The sequence below is a fragment of the Sabethes cyaneus genome, chromosome 1, assembly GCF_943734655.1.
Source record: "Sabethes cyaneus chromosome 1, idSabCyanKW18_F2, whole genome shotgun sequence".
Lineage (NCBI taxonomy): Eukaryota > Metazoa > Arthropoda > Insecta > Diptera > Culicidae > Sabethes > Sabethes cyaneus.
Genome location: NC_071353.1, coordinates 69,357,839 through 69,379,272, shown reverse-complemented (window position 1 = coordinate 69,379,272; position 21,434 = coordinate 69,357,839). Strand labels below are relative to the sequence as shown.

Here is a 21,434-nt window from a genome sequence, read left to right as displayed (position 1 = left end):
ACACAAATGAAATACAAATTTCCCCATAATTCGAGAACTAATCAAGCAAATGGCACCATATTTGGCATGTGGGTGTTTTTGGAGGCAACCATTTTTTCTATGATGAATTAGGACCTCTTACCTTTTTAAGAGGGGGGGGCTCTCATACAAACGAAATACAAATTTCCTCATAACTCAAGAACTAATCAAGCAAATGGAACCAAATTTATCATGTGGGTGTTTTTGTAGGCAAGAATATTTTCTATGGTATATTTTCTATGGATTTCCCCACTTTAAGAGGGGGGGGGGGCTCCTACACAATTGAAAAACAAATTTCCTCATAACTCGAGAACTAATCAAGCAAATGGAACCACATTTGACATGTAAGTGGTTTTGGACGCAAGATTTTTTTCTATGGTGAATTGAGACCCCTCTCTTCTTTAGAAAGCGAGTTATGGCCCATCTCCCCTTTAAGAGGGTGGGCTTCCATACAAATGAAATGCAAATTTCCTCTTATCTCGAGAACTAATCAATCAAATGGAACCAAATTTGGTATGTGGGAGTTTTAGATGGCAGAAATTTTTTCTATGGTGAATTACGACCCCTTCCCCTTTTAAGAGGGGAGCTCCCATACAAATGAAATTCAAATTTCCTTATAACTTGAGAACTAATCAAGCAAATGGAACCAAATTTGGCATGTGGGAGATTTTGGAGTCTTGAATTTATTTTATGATAGTTAGAGACCTCTCACCCCTGTGGTAGGGGGATGTAGACTCTCATACAAATAAAACAGAAATTTTTGCGAAACTCAAAAACTAATCGAACTCGAGAAATTCGAGACTCTTCCATAAAACATTAGTCAATACCAGACCACAAAATCTATCTATAGTAACACTAGATCATTCAGGACGAGACGGTCGCGAGTGTTGCCGGTGACCCGCCGTCGGAAGCGCCGCCCACTGGGGGGCTTGCAAAACTCGAGATTGTGACAAAGATCATCCGAGATTCATGATTTATGTACAACACAGGTTAATTTGTGGCAATACGAAGTTTGTCGGGTCAGCTAGTATATATGTATGGGTATTTCTATACGAAAAGATTCAATTAAGCGCGACCAGCTTCATACAGCTATACAACTTTGTGCTGAAAATCGTATGTTTGTCAGCTACTATCATTATAAACGATGTAATATCAACCTGTGCGCAATGTCGAATTTAACAAATAAATTTTTGTATAATAAATTTAGTAATTCCGAATTTGCTGATATAAATTTACGATAATTTTCGTACATTGATATACGAGCTGGCTGGGGATCTGCTCAATTGCTGTGATTATCGCGGCATTACGCTAAACAACGCCACCTATAAGGTGATTCCTAGATATGGTTAAGTCGTCTATCCCAATAGCTAGCAAAGAGTGAACATGTGCAAATCTCACCTCTGTTCGCTAACTCCTACCCCTACCTCCACGTGGTGCTGCCTGGAGTACTAACCTTGGTTGTCGTACGTAGGACAGGGAATGGGAAACGAATGTGTGACGAAATGTGGCAATGGGGGAAGAGGGGTTTGATTTTGGTCAAAATTTACGTGACGTACTAAATGGATGTCGCCTTATAATGTTATATTTTGTTATTAAATAGATATGGAGATACATTGATAACACATTTTGTTATTGAGCAGATATTTAAAACAGTGGTGGTAAGATGAGTTTAATAGCTGATTTTGTTATCATATCATATTATGCTGCTGCATGTGTTCTTGTATACCTTAATAATACTAGAATATGTTATTCCAAACTCAGAATACAGTCATGTTATTGCTTTGTTATTCACATAACACAAGTAGTTATTTTTTTGGCCTTAAAGGAGCAAAATTTTAATAACATTTTTTGTTATTTTACCAACTATGTCAGCCAATACAAGACCAAATTTTGATATGAGTTATTCGATTTCCATAACACATTTTGATATTATTTTGCTCCTCGCTCCTGCTAGAGCATGGCTCTGAAATTTACTGCCGCTAACCGGTTCAACTGAGCGGCAATAGTCGAGTCGAGTAGTTTAATCAAGCTGTTCAGTCAAGCAGTTCAGTCGTGCTGTTCAGTCAAACAGTCCAGTCGAGCTGTCAAGTCTAGCAGTTAAATCGAGTAGTCTAGTTAGCAGTCGGTTTGAGTTCCTTACAGCCGAGCTAGGCTGTGAAAAGAGGCTGTGAGAGCCCAGCCCATACACGGTTCCCAGTGGTTCGACCAGGAACTGGGGTGAACTCAGCTGATGCCCCTCTGGCATCAGCAATAACAGCACTTAATAGATTAATACCGCCATCCGGGGTGAGATTGTGCCACGGGGGTGAGATTGTGCCAAAAACCAAAAATGTTTATTTGTAAAAATTTATTATATCTATAGAAACTGGTGGCCTAAATTCAAAATGATGATGAACATAACATATTTATTCATAATTTAGAATGGAACACAGATAATATTAGCAAACTATTTAGCCTAAACAGGGTTTCAAAGTTCGCGATCAAAAATACGCGAAAGTAACGCTTATAAAAAATGTCCCGCGTAAACCAACCCAAACAAGAAATCGTATCAACTTACTGTTTTGAAGGTATATAAACTAATCATTTTCAATGTATTGAACAGTATACAGTATAGTCACGTTGCTTTTAGATACTGTTCGATACCCTGTTTTGACGTTTATTTAAATGAAATTTCGAAAATTTCAAAATTTTGCCAGATTTAATAAATTTCTGTAACCAAATATGACTCCAGACATGCCACCATAACTTTTTTTTAATGTATCAGATCTCAATGATTGTGAAAAAAATAGTTAAGTACCTTGTTTCATCTATTTTTTCATTTCTAAAAATATTTTTTTGAATTTACTCCTGAAAAATGCCATTTTTTCATAAAACTCAAATGTGCGACCCCTAAATCGCGTCAACCACCGTTGACTCCATATAAAAGTTTTGTTGTGACACCCTAAGCTATCATTTGAGGGGCGAGCCCTCGGGTTTCCTGACATAGTGCTATTTTGGGACACTCTAATGAATACATGCTACTATCACTACAAAGAGATTTACGGAGTCCTGCGTCACCTATATATGCGGTCGTGTCTTGTACACAACCCCTCTGATTTTTTTCTTCAAAAGTAGCGAGTATTCTGCGCATTAGGGTAGTTGATCCAATAGTTGTGGTAGTACCAATAGTTGCGCTACTATTCATTATTAATGCATATTTTCGTCGCCGTAGCATTTTAGATAAAACAATTACATTCATTATATAAAACAGGTTTTTAGAAGTATTGGTAGTTAGACTACACCATTTAAAATTAAAGCATTATTTACTAAAATGCCAATTTTCCAAAATCCAACGCGCAGTTGGAGCGCACAACTATAGGCGCTCATCTATAGTTTTGCTACGATGTTTTTTCACTTAGCAACCTAGCAATGTATATGGAATACCACAATTAAAGGAACATCAAACTTAACTAACGAAACATTAGCGCAACTGTTGGTACAATATAATTGAATCGGAAAATTCATTTTTTCTTTATAAAGCTTCTCGCACAACGAAAGCAATTGTCTTGCCTTGTGACAAATACCTTGTATTTGATAAATTTATATCCCACAAGCATTAATTGAAGCATGTACCTCAATAAACAAGAAAAATGAAGTTGTATTGTGCTTAGTGGCGCAACTAATGGATCATCTACCCTAATTATTTATGGAATTTTTCGGAATTTTTGTTTTTGAAAGATGATAACTTTTGAATGGATAGTCAGAATGTTGTGATATTAACCTTTACGTCCCCGACATCAAAAATGAAGGTACTCTCAGTTACACTTTTGGCTCTATCTCATCTGATTTTCAATCGATTTTTATGCAACTAGTCTTAAAAAAACCACATTAGATTGGCCTTTAATGAAAAAATATGCTGGTAAATTCTGGTTTCATTTTCCCGGAGATATTCCAGATCGCGGTGGGATTTTTTTTGACGTCATAAGTAGCAGATGAAATAAAACTAGAAATCTACTTAATTGACTGCGCAAAAGTTATCCATTTTATTTGTAGTCCCTAATAATTACTTTTACACTACCCTGTAGAGCGCTGACTTATGCCCCACACTTAAGAACATCCGTTGTCGGTTCTACCGGAACTCAAAAGTGGCCATTTGGAATTCTCTTTGGAAATATGGCAGATGGGGTGCCAAATGACAGAATTTTTCAACACGAGCTCTTTAGGGGACATTTGGATGTATTTTGAGCCGATCTGATTATTCCGGAAAATCCGGCATCGGTTCTACCGGAACGCAAAAATAATCATTTGGAATTCTCTTTGAAAATATGGCAAATGGGGTGCCAAATGACAGGATTTTTCAACACGAGCTCTTTAGAGGACATTTCGATGTATTTTGAGCCGATCTGGACATTCCGGTACATCCGGTATCGGTTCTGCCGGAACTCAAAAGTGGCCATTTAGAATTCTCTACGGAAATATGCCAAATGGGGTATCAAATGACAGGGTTTTTCAACACGAGATCTTTAGTGGACATTTGGATGTATTTTGAGCCGATCTGGATATTCCGGTATATCCGGCATCGGTTCTGCCAGAAATCAAAAGAGGCCATTTGGTATTCTCTACGAAAACATGGCAAATGGGGTGTCAATAGACAGAATTTTTCTACGCGAGCTCTTTAGAGGACATTTGGATGTATTTCGAGCCGATCTGGGCATTCCGGAACATCCCGCGTCGGTTCTACCGGAACTCAAAAATGGTCATTTGGAGTTCTCTTTGAAAATATGGAAAATGGTGTATCAAATGACAGGATTTTGCAAGGAGAGCTCTTTAGTGGACATTTGGCTGTATTTTGAGCCGAACTTGGCATTCCGAAACATCCGGAATTGGTTCTACCGGAAGTCAAAAGTGGTCATTTGGAATTCTCTTCGGAAATATGGCAAATGGGGTATCAAATGACAGGATTTTTCAACACGAGCTCTTTAGAGGACATTTGGATGTATTTTGAGCCGATCTGGGTACTACGGAACATCCGGCATCGGTTCTACCGGAATTCAAAAGTGGTCATTTGGAATTCTCTCCGGAAATATGGCAAATGGGGTATCAGATGACAGGATTTTTCAACACGAGCTCTTTAGTGAACATTTGGATGTATTCTGAACCGATCTAGACATTTTCACATTACAAAATTGTTTGGTTTGAAAGAGAAAGGGTTTCAAACGTTTGTTTCTACGGCATTACGCGAATTTCCGGATCGGTAGCAGATGTAAAACTGGCAGGGATGACAATAGGGAAAAGTTTGGGGGCGGCCATTGGCAAGGAGGAGGTTCAAAAAAGACTTAGTTTTCCTTTTCAGTGATTTGATACTCTATTTGTCATATTTTCGAAAAGAATTCCAAATGACCACTTTTGTCTTCCGGTAGAACCAATTCCGGATGTTTCGGAATGCCAGGTTCGGCTCAAAATACATCCAAATGTCCACTAAAGAGCTCGCGTAGAAAAATTCTGTCATTTGATACCCCATTTGCCATATTTCCGGAGAGAATTCTAAATGGCCACTTTTGAATTCCGGCAGAACCGATACCGGATGTTCCGGAATACTCAGATCGGCTCAAAATACATCCAAATGTCCACTAAAGAGCTCGTGTTGAAAAATCCTGTCATTTGATACCCCATTTGCCATATTTCCAGAGAGAATTCCAAATGGCCACTTTTGGTTTCTGGCAGAGCCGATGCCGGATGTACCGGAATGTCCAGATCGGCTCAAAATACATTCAAATGTCCACTAAAGAGCTCGTGTTTAAAAATCCTGTCATTTGATACCCCATTTTCCATATTTCTGAAGAGAATTCCAAATGGCCACTTTTGAGTTCCGGTAGAACCGACAACGGATGTTCCGAAGTGTGGGGCATAAGTCAGCGCTCTACAGGGTAGCGTAAAAGTCATTATTAGTGACTACAAACAAAATGGATAACTTTTGCGCAGTCAATTAAGTAGATTTCCAGTTTTATTTCATCTGCTACTTATGACGTCAAAAAAAATCCCACCGCGATCTGGAATATCTCCGGGAAAATGAAACCAGAATTTACCAGCATATTTTTTCATTAAAGGCCAATCTAATGTGGTTCTTTTAAGACTAGTTGCATAAAAATCGATTGAAAATTAGATGAGATAGAGCCAAAAGTGTAACTGAAAGTATCTTCATTTTTTATGTCGGGGACGTAAAGGTTAATACCAAAATGTCAAGAAATCTGTTCTGAACACTAAATGTGTTTATGTGTGCATTTTGTCAATTCAAAACAAATTTCGTTTACGGCTCTGAAGTAGAGATGGTCGGGTATGAAAATTTGAATGCCCGAACCCGACCCGTACCCGACCCGAACCCGCAAGTTTATTATGTTTGATACCCGAACCCGACCGCAACCCGTCGGGTACGGGACGGGCCCGGGTACCCGACCATCTTTAGTGTTAAATGTGGTCAATAGAGATACCCGACCCGACCTGTACCCGGTTTCAAAAACAAAAATTAAGAGCCCGTACCCGACCCGAACCCGCAAATTATATTTTTTCAATACCCGAACCCGACCCGAACCCGGCGGGTACGGGTACGGGTGCGGGTTTCGGGCAAATTTTCCGCTACCTGACCATCTCTACTCTGAAAGTCCAGAGGGTTAAAAAGCGATCCACATAATGCATGACCAGTTGGGACGAGGAGGTATGTACTGTTTTTCCGAAATGAAATGCATGATATCGCAGCTGCGGTATATGGTTATCGTCCCAGGGCAGGGAAGCAAAAACGTGCTTTCATAAGCTATGATAATGTTTAAACTTTATGCATTTTAAATGTTTACCAAAAATAAAATTCTTCAATTGATCAAAGTATATGCAAGCAAATAGTTTTTTGCCATGAAATTGGATAAAAGAAAAAATAACTAACTAACCAGCTAAAATATTCCGCTTGTGGGACCAAATATAATTAGAACATTTTCTTTCGGGGACTTAGAAAGATAGGAATATGGGAATACGAAACACCAGCTGAAAACGAATAATAAATGTTTTTGCAAAATAACCATGACCGAGAAACCACAGTGGAAAATAAATAATATTTATTTTTCACAGGATTATTGCAATATGTTTAGACACAATACAATGAACGTACTAGTATTATATAGCAGATGAACGTCAAGCACACACACTAGAAATATTGAAGTATTTGGAGCATAGCTGAAATATGTTTCAAATCAAGCTAACAATGCAGATTCGTTTACTGCAGGTATATGACATGCTTATCTCGGAAAGCTCACCAGAAAGTAATTCATCGGCCTCGCATTGGAGTAGAATTGTACAAAACTCATTTTAACTTGACTATCAGGAACGCAAATATTAGTGATATTGGTGATAACAGTCAAATACTAGTGAGAGCTGAGATACTGCTCTTTTCTATTCTGTGTAGATGTATAGTCAATTGAGGATGTTTGCCTCTACACATGCCAAACGCACAGCGGTGCCAGCTTAATAAACGTTGGTAAACGCATAAATTTTGATTATTTATTTATCGCGAGTCGAAGAAGGGTTTAGTGATGTCTGATGTGGTTTGTTATTATACTGTTTCATTTAGGTGGAAATTGAAAAACTCCATGTATATATTTCCCGGCGTCGTTATCTGATACATTGTTTTTAAACGACAGACTATGCGGACGTGACAATACTGCTGGTTTTATATACAAGCATACTAAGAACATAAGAGAAACTTGAGAGAAGTATACCAATACTGTCGTGAAGCTCTGGGCAATGTTGATTATTAACAGAAGCGGTTCAGTTTTCAAATCTTTCGAACTGCCCCGAGTCCTGTGCGTCGGTCTCAGTCGTGAACAGTGACTCTCTGAGGAGACATTCGCCGGTTGCATTTATTTGGCATTGTTCAGATTCGCGTTATCGTGTGTTTTTCTTTTATTTCCCGCGCTGCTTATTCGCATCAAAACTTATTGACGCGTGTTATACGATAAAACACAGGATCAGAGAAAGCGCATGCATTCACTCCGGCCCTCAAAGCATATCTAAAAGGTATGTTAAAAGAACTAAATTATAATCGAAGCGTTGATGCGCTAATTTCAAACGAAAGTGAATCTAGATGAAAATACAGCAAGCGCACTTGATTTGTTTGCCGATTAAAATAGCTCCACATAAACGAGATCATTGCCGTTGTGTGTTAGTGAATGAATACAGTGAGATGCTAAAACATTTCATGCAATTAACTGTTTGATCAATTCATGAATTTACTAGAAGAATAAAATATGGCATCACATTTTTTTAGTAGTAGCTCGTTTATTGATTCGGATAGGAAAAAACCTTTTAAGTTACATTTAATCGAAATATTAAAAGTGTCAATAGGTTTGCTGCATGGTTTCCTTACTGCGCTCTAAGCTATGTAAATATATTCTAAAAATCAAAAATGCTTACAATAGAATTTAAACATAAGAGTTTTGGGTAACTTTAGGATACGAAAACATACACAACTTAATGAGATCTGATACTAGCAAACATGTTCGGCAAAATTTCTCATACCATTCATACATTAAAAGTTTGGGAAATACGGAAGGAATACGATGACAGGATTGGAGATTCTTTTCTTGAAGAAGCATTAGCATAATGAGATTTCGTAAATAGGACTTAACCACGTTTGTAAACAAACAAATTTCTTATTCTTCATATTAACAACTTAACAAACAGATATCAGACGAATAAAAACTGGGAAAATTACATTGCATCGCAGAAGGGCTTGTTTAAAAAGAAACTTTTGTCTTAATAAAATTTATTTAGGTTTATCGGTTCATCGAAGTCATTATAATTTGATTAAAGGGGGTGTAGTATATACTATATGGATGTATATATACTACATGCGGCATTATAAAACTTGATAACTAGCATGTCTGTTTTTCCATACCAGTAGGTATGTAGTTTTAACTGCGGCATCTAGTGATGTCCGGTGAACGCTCGAATAATCGAGTAATCGATTAGAGCAGGGAATAATCGAATAATTTGTAATCGAATACTACCGGCACGAGTAATTCCTTAATCGAATAGTTCAAAGGGCATAAAAAATGCGAATAATCCCCATTAATCGTTCATTATCGTCCGATAAAGCGAATTTTTTAACGAAATATTCGAATATTTACAGTCGAATACTACTAGCACGAATATTGAACTAATCGATTAGTGCATACAACACTAACCGATTAATCGGTAATCGAATAATTGAAAATTTCGGACATCACTAGCGGCATCCCAATCATACCAAACAATATCTTTCTAATAGAATTGAAAAATCACCATATGCGATTTAACATACAACTTAAAATGTAAAATTTACATATAATATGCATTAAAATACTGACAATTTTTTCCCTTAGAATATATAAAGAAAACCTGTGAAACATTCCGCTTTATTTTATCTAATAGTGAACCATTTGTTTACGTAAACGATATGGGATATCAGTGAAGACAGAAATTTATACACCTGTACGCGATTTATACATTTCTCGGGTAATTTTTGAAATAGACCTACTATGTGACAATGAGAGATTCTCTTCGTGTCTCCTATCTTCCGCTTTTTACGGCGATACTAATGCATTTTAATACATCAGCTTTGCATGAATCGGTAGCCGGAGTCACTAGCTAGCTAAATGTTTTGAAAATTTTCTTTTCAATACATTAATATCGCCGTGCAAAGCGGAAGAGAGGAGACGCGAAGAGAATCTCTCATTGTCGCATAGGTCTATTTGAAAAATTATCCGAGATTTGTAGCCAAAATTTCTGCAATCTATTCATAGTTTTCATTTGCACGTCTAACATACTGGCATGCTGGTCTAACAATCCAGTTGTCGTATGTTCGAATTTCGGCTGGCGATGCAAAACGCTTTTTTGTGTATTTCTGAGCGGATTTTGTTTATATGTGGCATATGAAAATCCTGCGAAATATGACAATTTTCCATTAATTATGTGCAGAATATTTTGAGTATAGGATCTATTTTATGTTAGACGAATTATTTCACTTTTTGACGTAGCGGTCAATAATTTGTGTATTTTAAATGAACAATTTGGGTTTACTGTTGCCCAAACCTAGCATTAGAAGCACTACTATCACTACATTCATATGCGCTAGGCAGGGTGAAGCGGTGCGTTGCTGGCATCGTCGAAACAAATAAATGAAACTTACTTTCTCTTACCTTCGCTTCATACATGAAGTGACTTTCTTCACTTGTTGAACAGAACGTTTCAAGCAAGCTTCAGTTGAAGTTGGTGGCTGTTTCAATTGACGACGGCAGAAAGTCAGGCATGATTTGTCGACATTTACAAGGTTAACTTTAATATGCGTTGCATTGTAGGAAATGTTGCTCAAATTCAATTCATTTGCATTCATAGTTGCTGGCCTTCTTCTGAATATTTGATAGAAAAGTACAATTGAAAAGTTGAAACCGATAATCATGACGAAGTGAAACCCGTTTTTCTGACGCTGACTGAAGCCAGTTTGAAACTAAAGCGGGGCTGCTTCTGTTGAAACCGAAGCTTCACTACTTCATTGTTCAGAGACGCTATGCAATTGAAGGTGACGTTGTCGAGCCCTGCTCATGACTGTAAAAGTTGTAATCGAAACAACAACAAAATTTGGGCTTAACAAACACCGATCGATACAGCTTCAACCAGGGCGCTTGGCTAGTTCTGATGCTTGCGAGGTCTACGACGGGATGATTAGGATGATTAAGGACATGGTTCGTAGCGATTCGTACCAAAAACTGTGTTTCATGCAGCTCATAAGCAATCGTCACTCCGACTCTGACATCAGGGTGCGGGATAAATTTTTTGTCAAGTTAACTGTGTCCTAAAATCATTCCTTAAAGCGGGTAATGAGCACTGAATACATCTGCCATTTCCCTATTGACCTACAGTTTTGGAGTAGTGCATGGGAGCAACATTGACGAGCAAGTAAGTTGAGCGAAATTGATTTTTAAGTCAAGATTAGTCAATACGGCATTATGCCGACGAGAAATTGTAGGCGGTATAGATGATATCATGCTGTAGAGGATGTATGCAATCAACTGGTGACTTATTAGTACTAGCAAATGCAGCCTACCGGGAATACCGCAAGTTCAGTTGCAAAGAGTATGCACTAGGCGACATCCATTTAGTACGTCACGCAAATTTTGACCAAAATCTAAACCCCCCCCCCTTGTTACATTTTGTCACACATTCATGACCCTCCTGAGAAAGTGTGTCACGTCACGGCAACGCCTCCCCCCCCCCCCCTCTCTCACAACAAACACTTAAACAACATTACTACCTTTTTATTTAAAGCTATCAATATAATTCTCTTCAATCAATTCATCAAATAACAAAAATGAATCAGCCAATAAAACAGGAAAATTTTCGAGCTTATCAGATTTTGAAGATAATCTCCAATTGCTGTGATCGGATATACTTCAGAAGTCGCTTATGTGTCGTCGATTAATGTCAATCAAATCATATTCTTCTGATCTAGTTGAAATAATCAAGGCTTCCAGCAACACGCCTTGGAAGAACTTTTTTGGTGGATTTCATCATTTTTGCAATCATTCAACATTACCTTAGATGTGAAATATAATCCGCAAGTGGCACAAACTCTATCCTTTCAAGGAGCTTTTGAGTGAGAGGCAGGATTGCGCTATTTTGACGGACCATTTTATTCATCCCAAGCCCAACCGATCGGACATTATGGTTTATAATAAGGCAAAAAAATAGGAACCATTATTGATGTACCATTGACTGCGAATGGCGCCGATTGTATTGAAATGCTACCACTCTCATTTTTATTTATGTTTTTATATAAAAATCGCGTCTAATCGAGAACGAATCGAAGGTACCTAACCTAGTTTTCTATAATTTCGACGATAAAAAACTGTTTGGCAGTGATAATCTAGCTTGATTGTAACGAAGATAACCGGAATGTATGACGAAAAAGCCTGAATGTACCTTTATCGCTACGTAGCTCAATGAGATGCAACTGCGTTGTTGATGCTTGTCTTAACTGCAATCTAGCATAATTTGTTTGAGTCTTTGCTTACATTTATATACTAATTTGCCATAGTCTACTGTAGAGCTGACGTTTTACCCAGGGCACTGACATCAGTCCATTGTTGTATCACGAATATTGTTACGTTTGTAACACCAACTTTTTTTGGCCCACAGCAAATGTTGCCTCGGATAACATATTTAACGGAGACATAAGACAGACCACAAACAACTAGGAAAAGGTGTAGACAAGCTATATCATTGAGTTTCTGAGGCGGTATAAACCAACATGGAAATTAGCCAAATTGATCTACAAGACAGTAGTATCCCCAGCAGTCACTCACGGACTGAAAGCAGCGGCACTTATTAAGAGGAATCAGAAATCTATAAGTAGATATGAAATGCCAATTCTAAAAGAAATGCTGAAATATTGTAGAGAAAGGCCTAAAGGAAGGATTAAATTATCGAGATTACTAGATGGAAAGATAGCGGTTACAAAAATAAGAGTAATGAGGATAACATACTGGGGTCACATTAAAAGGAGACAATCGGGACACCCATTGAAAGTTGCAAAAGAACTTAATAATAAAAAAATGAAAAGAGGTAGATCTGCTAAGACAGGGAATTGATTGGATAGAAGTAGCAAAAAACAAAGAAAAGTTAAAAGCGAAGGCAGATGAGATTTATAAAAACGAAGGAAGTGAGGAAGAATCAGAGTCAGGAATAGAAGATTAAATAAAAACTATTAAAAAACCAAAAAAAAAAAATAACAAAACACTTGTTTGAACAAAAAAAAACACTTGTTTCACATAGAACACTTGTTTGAACACACACGTCTATCTATACCTATATAAATGAATTTCTGTCTGTCTGTTTCTCAGTCTGTTTATCAGTATGTTCCTTATAGAATCGAAAACTACTGAACCGATCGGCGTGAAAATTTGCATGCAGGGGTTTTGGGGCCAGGGAAGGTTCTTATGATAGTCAGAGACCTCACCCAACATGGGGGTTTCATTTGTATGGGGGCTCCCATACAAATGAAACACAAATTTCTGCATAATTAGAGAACTAATCAAACAAATGGAACCAAATTTGGCATGTGGGTGTTGTTGGAGGCAAGAATTTTTTCTATGGCGAATTGAGATACCTTCCCTCTTTAGGAGAAGAATTATGACCCCTCCCCCCTTTAAGAGGGGGGCTCCCATACAAATGAAATAGAAATTTCCTCATAACTCGAGAACTAATCAAGCAAATGCAACCAAATTTGGCATGTGGGGGATTTTCGAGGCATGAAATTATTTTATGATGGTTTGAGACACCTCACCCTTGTGGTATATATGTTATTGCTTTCCATGGAAAACCCTACGAAAAGAAAGAAAAAATGGCGATTTTTGCAAATTCTAATATTTCCATTTCTGGTGTTAGACGTGTTAACATGAGTGTATGGAATCATTTGACAATTGATTTTATTAACAAAAATTCGACTTACATCTCAAAAATTAATTTTTGCCCTCCGGTTTTTGAAGACAATTTCAAAAACTTTAAAAATAATTTGCCGGCATTCGCTCCGCTTTATCACCCGTTTTCTGGCTAAGCAATGGGAGGAGTTGTCTACTTTACTTTGAGGAAAAATTGCAAATTTGTATATTAAACTACCCATGCTTTCATAGCTACGTAGGTAACTGCCAAAATGAATCATCTAAGGTTGAACTCCTCAGAAACTTGCAAAACTCGAGATTGTGAATCATTTGAGATTCATGATTTATGTACAACACAGTTTAATTTGTGGCAATACGAAGTTTGACGGGTCGGCTAGTAGATATATAAAAATAGGGTCACCCTCCCCCCCACCTCCTTTGTTTTTTTTGCAGATGGAGATCGGATTGTTGGATGGAGATTGGATTGTTGGCCGTATTCAGCTACGAGCTTCGGGTCTAATATTTCTATATTCTAATTATTTGTTTTATTGCATAACATCCACCATATACCTCAAACATAAGAAACAGGAAGGACAAATGTGGTGTTATGGTATTGTGTTATTTATCTTAATTCTGTGACAAAACTTAATACGCGCCAGAATCATAAAATTATTCTCGAAGTATGAATATGTAAGAATATTTATGCGGGGCTTGCTGGTTATGAAGACGACTTCGGAATGTGCGTGTATAACCAGGCATTCTAGAAATGGGTCGTTGGATGAACAGTAGAGCTAACACATTTCATCTGCAGGACTAAAATTGTTAGCTTCAACAGAAAAACAGAAAAATTAAAGGTTAAATGAAATAGAACATAGATTGCAAACAATTTTTTTTACATAAAAGCGCTGCCGTCAGCGGGAGATGAATTGTAACACACGCACACACACACACACACACACACACACACACACACACACACACACACACACACACACACACACACACACACACACACACACACACACACACACACACACACACACACACACACACACACACACACACACACACACACACACACACACACACACACACACACACACACACACACACACACACACACACACACACACACACACACACACACACACACACACACACACACACACACACACACACACACACACACACACACACACACACACACACACACACACACACACACACACACACACACACACACACACACACACACACACACACACACACACACACACACACACACACACACACACACACACACACACACACACACACACACACACACACACACAACAGCCTTCTTCAGTGCTGTATGTAACAGTCGAAATACGTATCTGTGGATTGTTTACGTGAGTGGATGGCTGGTTTGGCTATGTTATAGTTATAGTGTAATTATAGTATAGTGAAATTTTGTAATTATCCTTAAGGTTAACATTGCGTAGTATAATTTTTGTAGAATAAAACGGAAAACCTTCCTAATTTGACTCGTACTCGAGATTCTGCTAAGACGCACAACGTAATAACTTTAAATCAATTTTAAATCCTTTTGAAGCATTGGAAAGTTTAAACGTATGTCTATCGTTTTGTCAAAGGAAGTATAGGTTTTTTGTTTAAAACACAAAAGTTATAGCAAAATTTCAAAGCATGGTTTTTGTGGTTAAAAAAAAGAGTCCCCGGTTGTGAAACACCTCGGGAAATTGTTAGAAAAAAAAAGAAAATATGGAAATATCGACGGAAAATTAAAACTTAAAAACATCCCAGGGTCCCAAATTTATGAAAGCATAAATATCAGAATCAGTTGCGCTGCCCATGAGCAATACATATTGAAGTTGAACCGGGAGAAGCCTGCTGCCTTGGCTGTAACTTTGAAGCTTCCTAAATTATCTTTCATCAGAGTTCTTACTTGTTTTACCAAGTATTCAACTGTCAGTGAATTTACCCTACCGACTTACCAGAAGCTCCCGATTTTCCAAATTGTCTCTATTGCTTTTTTTTCTAAATCCATCGCTCTCGCTGTGCTGTATCCTATTTCAAATAAATAAGTCGCCGAACTTTTTTTACTTCATTATATAATTCATTTTCAAATCTACTTACCGTGAGTGCAGGTAATTCCGATCAGCTCCTAATTCCGATCACTTATCTAAAGTATTAATGAGTTAATGAGAATCCCGATGATCAAAGCTTGCCGTTGAACTATGAATTTTCATTTAATCTTTTTAAAAATCGGTTACTTTGGTTGAGTGATCGGAATTAAGAATTGATTGGAATTATCTACGTTCACGGTAACTGTAATTCGGTTACCATTCACTTTTTTTCTATTCTATATCTCCAACTCTTCAGAATCGTGTGCTTATAGCAGAATATTGTAATTAATCAGTGAATGTTCACTACCACTATTTATGCTAATGTACATTTCTCATTCTAGGGAATTTGATACGTTTTGACGGATACCAGATACTGATAACACTGATAACAGCTGATTTGAAATGACGCGTGGTGTTTTGCGGCTATGTGCCTTTGGGGGAGAATCGATTTTACAACTTCCTAAGATTACGCATCCTCTTCGTTTATTTTCATGTAAAGTTCAAATATACTGAGAATTGCAGGAAAATGATAACCATGCGGGATATCTTTGTTACAGGTAGTGCTCGTATTTTACAGAAAGATGGCAAACCAGCTATTGCTGTAGTGGGAATTCCATACAAGAATATGGTAATTGGTGTTCCGAAAGAGAGATGGACCAATGAAAGACGGTATGAATATCTATATCCAGAAATTGATCTTACCAGAAGCATTACAGGACCATTTTATCATATCAAACTTGTTTTTCATGGGCTTGCGAATTTTGAAGGTTATCGCCCAACTACCGTGAGGTGTCCTAATTCCGTGCGGCGCCTAATTGCGTGCACTTGGTCAAAATGTGGCGGTTTCGAAAAAAAGTTTGAACGAATACCCTTCTAAGCAGTCAAATATTGATGAAGGAAATGTGCATGCTTTGTTAAGATATTTTTGACCAGGTGTACGGAATAAGGAGCCAAATTAGCTGTACGGAATTAGGGCACCTCACGCTACGTTATCGAAAGAAGAAGTAATGATCATTAGACGATGGAGAGCATGGTCTTCAACCAAATTAAGCAGCAACTTGTATCTAATTGCTAAAGTCTAAATTACATTAGGCGAGTTTACTGGCAGTTAGTTAGCGAGTTTGCAAGCTGATTGCAAATTAGCCCAGTGTCATCATATATATTCGCTAACTAGCTAGCTAGTGGGCATGATGACACTGGGCGAGTTTACAATCAACCCGTAAACTCACTATCTAGCAGTCAGCAAACCCCCCTCCCTCAAAATTCATTGAGGCTTACGTAATTTTTGTGCTAGATAATTCACGTTTGGAAAACCAGCAACACTAGTCTAGTGGTTATGAGATCTATTTATAAAACCAATTACGCGAAAACTATTCTAATAATTCGAATGATGTATTATTATAACCTAAATTGCAAAAAAATAGACTTTACTATGTTCAATGTCAAAATAAAATGTCGACAAATACTGTATAATGCGCGAAAAAACATTTCATACAAACCCTTCACACAGACCTTATTTCATCTACTGATGCAACCAACCGTGACGCAACCAACTCGAAGACTAAACTGAAAATTTTTATCATCAATTAGTACTAAATCAGCTGTACTTTCTATTTCAGCGTTGCTGTTACTCCAGCGGTGACCGCTAGTCTGGTGAAAAAAGGGTTCAATGTTAATATTGAAGCAGGAGCCGGTTTGGAAGCCAAATTCCGTGATAGCGAATATGTTTCAGCTGGTGCCAAAATTGTCGAAAAAGAAAAAGCATTCCAATCTGGTGAGCGTCGATGACAACCATATAATTTTCTTTTTAGATCATTTTAGCATTTTGCTACGTTTACAGATATCATTCTTAAGGTTAGACAACCAATGGACAATGAAATTGCTGCAATCAAGGCCAACTCTACGCTGATTTCCTTTTTGTATCCTTCACAAAATAAGGAATTAATTGATAAGTTAGCTCAACAAAAGCTCACTGCATTCGGTTTGTTTATTTTCGCTACACTTTACAAAAGATGGTTAATTTACGGTTATATATTGCAGCAATGGATGCAATTCCACGTATCTCTCGTGCACAAGTATTTGATGCTTTATCATCGATGGCTAATATTTCCGGATACCGGGCTGTAATTGAAGCTGCCAACCATTTTCCTCGTTTTTTCACCGGTCAAATTACAGCAGCCGGCAAAGTACCTCCCGCGAAAATTCTTGTGATTGGCGGTGGAGTAGCGGGTTTGGCTGCTATTGGGCAAGCTCGTGGTATGGGTGCCATTGTTAGAGCTTTTGATACCCGTCCAGCGGTGAAGGAGCAGGTTGAAAGTATGGGCGCAGAGTTTTTGACTATCAATATTCACGAAGACGGGTCGACCGCTGGAGGATACAGCAAGGAAATGAGTAAAGAGTTTATTGAGGCTGAAATGGCATTGTTTGCTAAACAGTGTAAAGAAGTTGATGTAGTCATAACCACGGCTCTTATTCCGGGGAAAAAGGCACCCGTGTTAGTTTGATTTTATAAATGATATAAAAAGGTGTTGTTAAAAGATATTCATTATTGCAGGCTAATTACGGAAGAAATGATAAAATCTATGAAGCCAGGCAGTGTGGTTGTTGATTTGGCAGCTGAAGCAGGTGGAAATGTAGCAACAATTGTTCCTGGGGAAGTAAAAGTTATTCACGACGTCGTTCATATTGGATTGACAGATTTCCCCAGTCGTCTTCCTACACAAAGTTCTACTCTGTACGCGAATAACATTTCGAAATTCTTGCTCTCAATGAGTGAAAAAGATAATTTTGTTATTAAATTAGATGATGAAGTGGTACGAGGAAGTATGGTTTTGCATAATGGTAACTTGATGTGGCCACCACCAGTTATTGCTGTATCCGCTAAACCACCACCTTCGGTAGCAGCACCAGCTGTTAAAGCGGAAATATTGCCTCCAAATATGTTCAATGAAACATTGAAAAAGAGTATGATGTACACGTCCGGGCTGGGCGGTTTACTGGGTCTTGGTGCCATTGCACCTAATCCAGCTTTCACAACGATGATGACGACATTCGCTATGTCTGGTATTGTAGGTTATCATACAGTTTGGGGAGTGACACCCGCACTGCACTCGCCTCTTATGTCTGTAACAAATGCAATTTCTGGCATAACAGCCGTTGGAGGACTTTTACTGATGGATGGAGGCATCACTCCTACTAACACAATTGAAACCTTGGCTGCTAGTGCTGCTCTTATTTCATTCATTAACATCTTCGGAGGGTTCATGGTAACTCAACGCATGCTAGATATGTTTAAAAGACCAACTGATCCGACAGAACACAACTACTTATATGGAATTCCTGCAGCCGTTTTTCTGGGAGGATATGGTCTAGCTACACTTCAACAAATGCCTGAGATTCATCAAATGACTTACCTTGCATCTAGTTTGTGCTGCATCGGTGCTCTAGTTGGATTATCTTCCCAAAAGACATCACGTCTTGGGAATGCTCTAGGAATGGTAAGGCAAACTATATGATGCAGTTAAATCGATAGCTTAACAAGTGATTTCAGATAGGTGTTTCGGGTGGTATTGCTGCAACATTGGGTCACATGGCTCCAAGCACAGAGGTTCTTATGCAAATGGGAGGTGTCACTGGCATTGGTGCATTGATTGGATCTATCATAGCTAAAAGAATTCAAATCACTGATCTCCCACAATTAGTGGCAGCCTTTCATAGTTTAGTGGGTGCTGCAGCAGTATTAACCTGCGTTGCTACATACATGCACGATTTTCCGACTTTGGCAACAGACCCAGCTGCCAATGTTTTAAAGACAGCATTATTTTTAGGAACATACATAGGCGGCGTAACATTTAGCGGTTCACTGGTTGCATACGGAAAATTACAAGGGTTTTTGAATTCTTCTCCATTACTGCTACCGGGTCGTCATTACTTAAACGCAGGTTTATTAGCCGGAAACATTGGTGCAATGGGTCTTTTCTTCGTAGAACCAACGCTGAATGGGGGACTGGGTCTTTTAGGTACCACAGCAGCATTATCAACAGCTATGGGAGTTACTTTAACGGCAGCTATTGGAGGAGCAGATATGCCCGTCGTAATAACAGTACTTAATTCATACTCTGGATGGGCTTTGTGCGCCGAAGGGTTTATGTTGAACAACAATCTCATGACTATCGTCGGGGCGTTAATCGGCTCCTCCGGTGCTATTCTGTCATATATAATGTGCAAAGCTATGAATCGGTCATTGCCTAACGTAATTTTGGGTGGATATGGAACATCTTCTACAGGTGGAGGAAAGCCTGCAGAAATTGTTGGAACGCATACGGAAGTAAACGTTGATGGTGTAGTCGAAATGATTAGGAATGCAAAAAATATTATTATTACTCCTGGATACGGCTTATGTGTAGCAAAAGCACAGTACCCTATTGCTGAAATGGTTAACATGTTGAAATCGCAAGGAAAGAAGGTTCGCTTCGGTATACATCCTGTCGCGGGGAGAATGCCTGGACAACTAAATGTGTTGCTAGCAGAAGCTGGTGTTCCCTATGACGATGTATTAGAAATGGAGGAAATTAACGATGATTTCTCTGATACCGACCTTGCTCTTGTAATTGGAGCTAATGATACTGTCAATAGTGCAGCCGAAGATGATCCTAATTCCATTATAGCTGGTATGCCCGTACTTCGTGTGTGGAAGGCAGATCAGGTAAGTTCAAACATATTTAGGCTTGAACACATGCACACATTGCTTTAATATGTTTTCTAGGTTGTTGTTATGAAAAGATCACTTGGTGTTGGATATGCAGCCGTTGATAACCCTATTTTCTACAAACCGAATACATCAATGTTACTTGGTGATGCGAAGAAAACTTGTGATGCTCTATTATCTAAAATTAAAGAAGCATCTTAATAGTGGCCATTGAAAATGGTATTTGGCTGACAAATGCGGAACATGTTTATTGAATTAGCTTAATTTGTTGGATTGTGTGAGAATAGCGCCATTGAGTGTTGCTGCGGCAAGAAACATGTGTAAATAAATGAGCGATTTTTAATACACAACTGTTTCATGGTCTATTGCTTGAAAGCACCTGAGTGTGATGATGCCATTAAACATGATAGTTTAATTCTGGTTCAAAGATCATCGAAACAAAATATATGTATTGAAATCGAAATGAAGAAAGAGAAATTCACTATTGGTTAAATATGACTGCCTCCGTAAATAATGAACCTTTGCTGATTTATTGCATATAATACACTTTTTATGGAACATGGTTTTTAGAAATTGGCCTAGTTTTAATTTAATTGGGTTCCATTTTGAAACACTTCAAAATGAAAGATTTCATGAACATGTTATTGACTTATTGCTAATAAACGTCTAAAATAACCCAAAAGATAAAGATGATCTGACTCGCAATCATCTTACTCGAAGTTACTCAAAGTGTGATACTAATTGGTTCGCTGCAAAGAATTTTTCCTGGACATTTTAGCAGGTAAAACTTTTTGAATTGAAAATTTCAGTGATTGTCCGAACTACTGAGAAGAGAAAAGAATAATCACTATCCTTAAAGTTTTTCGGGTTTTCAGCAGCTGAAAAAATATTCTATTATAAAACCAGCATAGGAAACTATTCTTCAACATAAAAAATTACTCATATGGTTTACCATACCCAAGGAACAAAACGGCGGCAATAAGAGCTGTGTGATAGCAACCGGTGCTGAATAAGCGAATTTGCTTAAGTACCTGTTGTTTAAACGTCATACCCAATATTTTTCCTAACTTCTAATCAATATCTATACGTTGTTATGTAATTGTGAAATAAGAGTCGAATAAACGTTGTGCAAACGTATCAGCA

General features: G+C 38.0%; 1 protein-coding gene across 1 annotated transcript; it reads left to right on the top strand.

Moving 5' to 3' along the window:
* The first annotated feature begins 7,878 nt into the window (after nt 1–7,878).
* Nucleotides 7,879–20,705, top strand: LOC128746373 (NAD(P) transhydrogenase, mitochondrial-like). Its single transcript, XM_053843430.1, has 9 exons — nt 7,879–8,058; nt 15,925–16,076; nt 16,141–16,252; nt 17,203–17,357; nt 17,424–17,564; nt 17,624–18,077; nt 18,138–19,080; nt 19,134–20,288; nt 20,349–20,705. Exons 2-9 carry the CDS (start codon nt 15,986–15,988, stop codon nt 20,490–20,492), a joined length of 3,195 nt encoding a protein of 1,064 aa, XP_053699405.1. The 5' UTR covers nt 7,879–8,058; nt 15,925–15,985; the 3' UTR covers nt 20,493–20,705.
* Nucleotides 20,706–21,434: the final 729 nt, after the last annotated feature.

What these genes read in the sequence shown, in the direction of transcription:
- LOC128746373 (XM_053843430.1), top strand. Translation starts at nt 15,986, where the DNA reads ATGACGCGTGGTGTTTTGCGGCTATGTGCCTTTGGGGGAGAATCGATT. An exon ending in AGAAAAAGCATTCCAATCTG is followed by an intron (nt 17,358 to 17,423) that starts GTGAGCGTCGAT and finishes CTACGTTTACAG; the next exon opens with ATATCATTCTTAAGGTTAGA. An exon ending in CCGGGGAAAAAGGCACCCGT is followed by an intron (nt 18,078 to 18,137) that starts GTTAGTTTGATT and finishes TCATTATTGCAG; the next exon opens with GCTAATTACGGAAGAAATGA.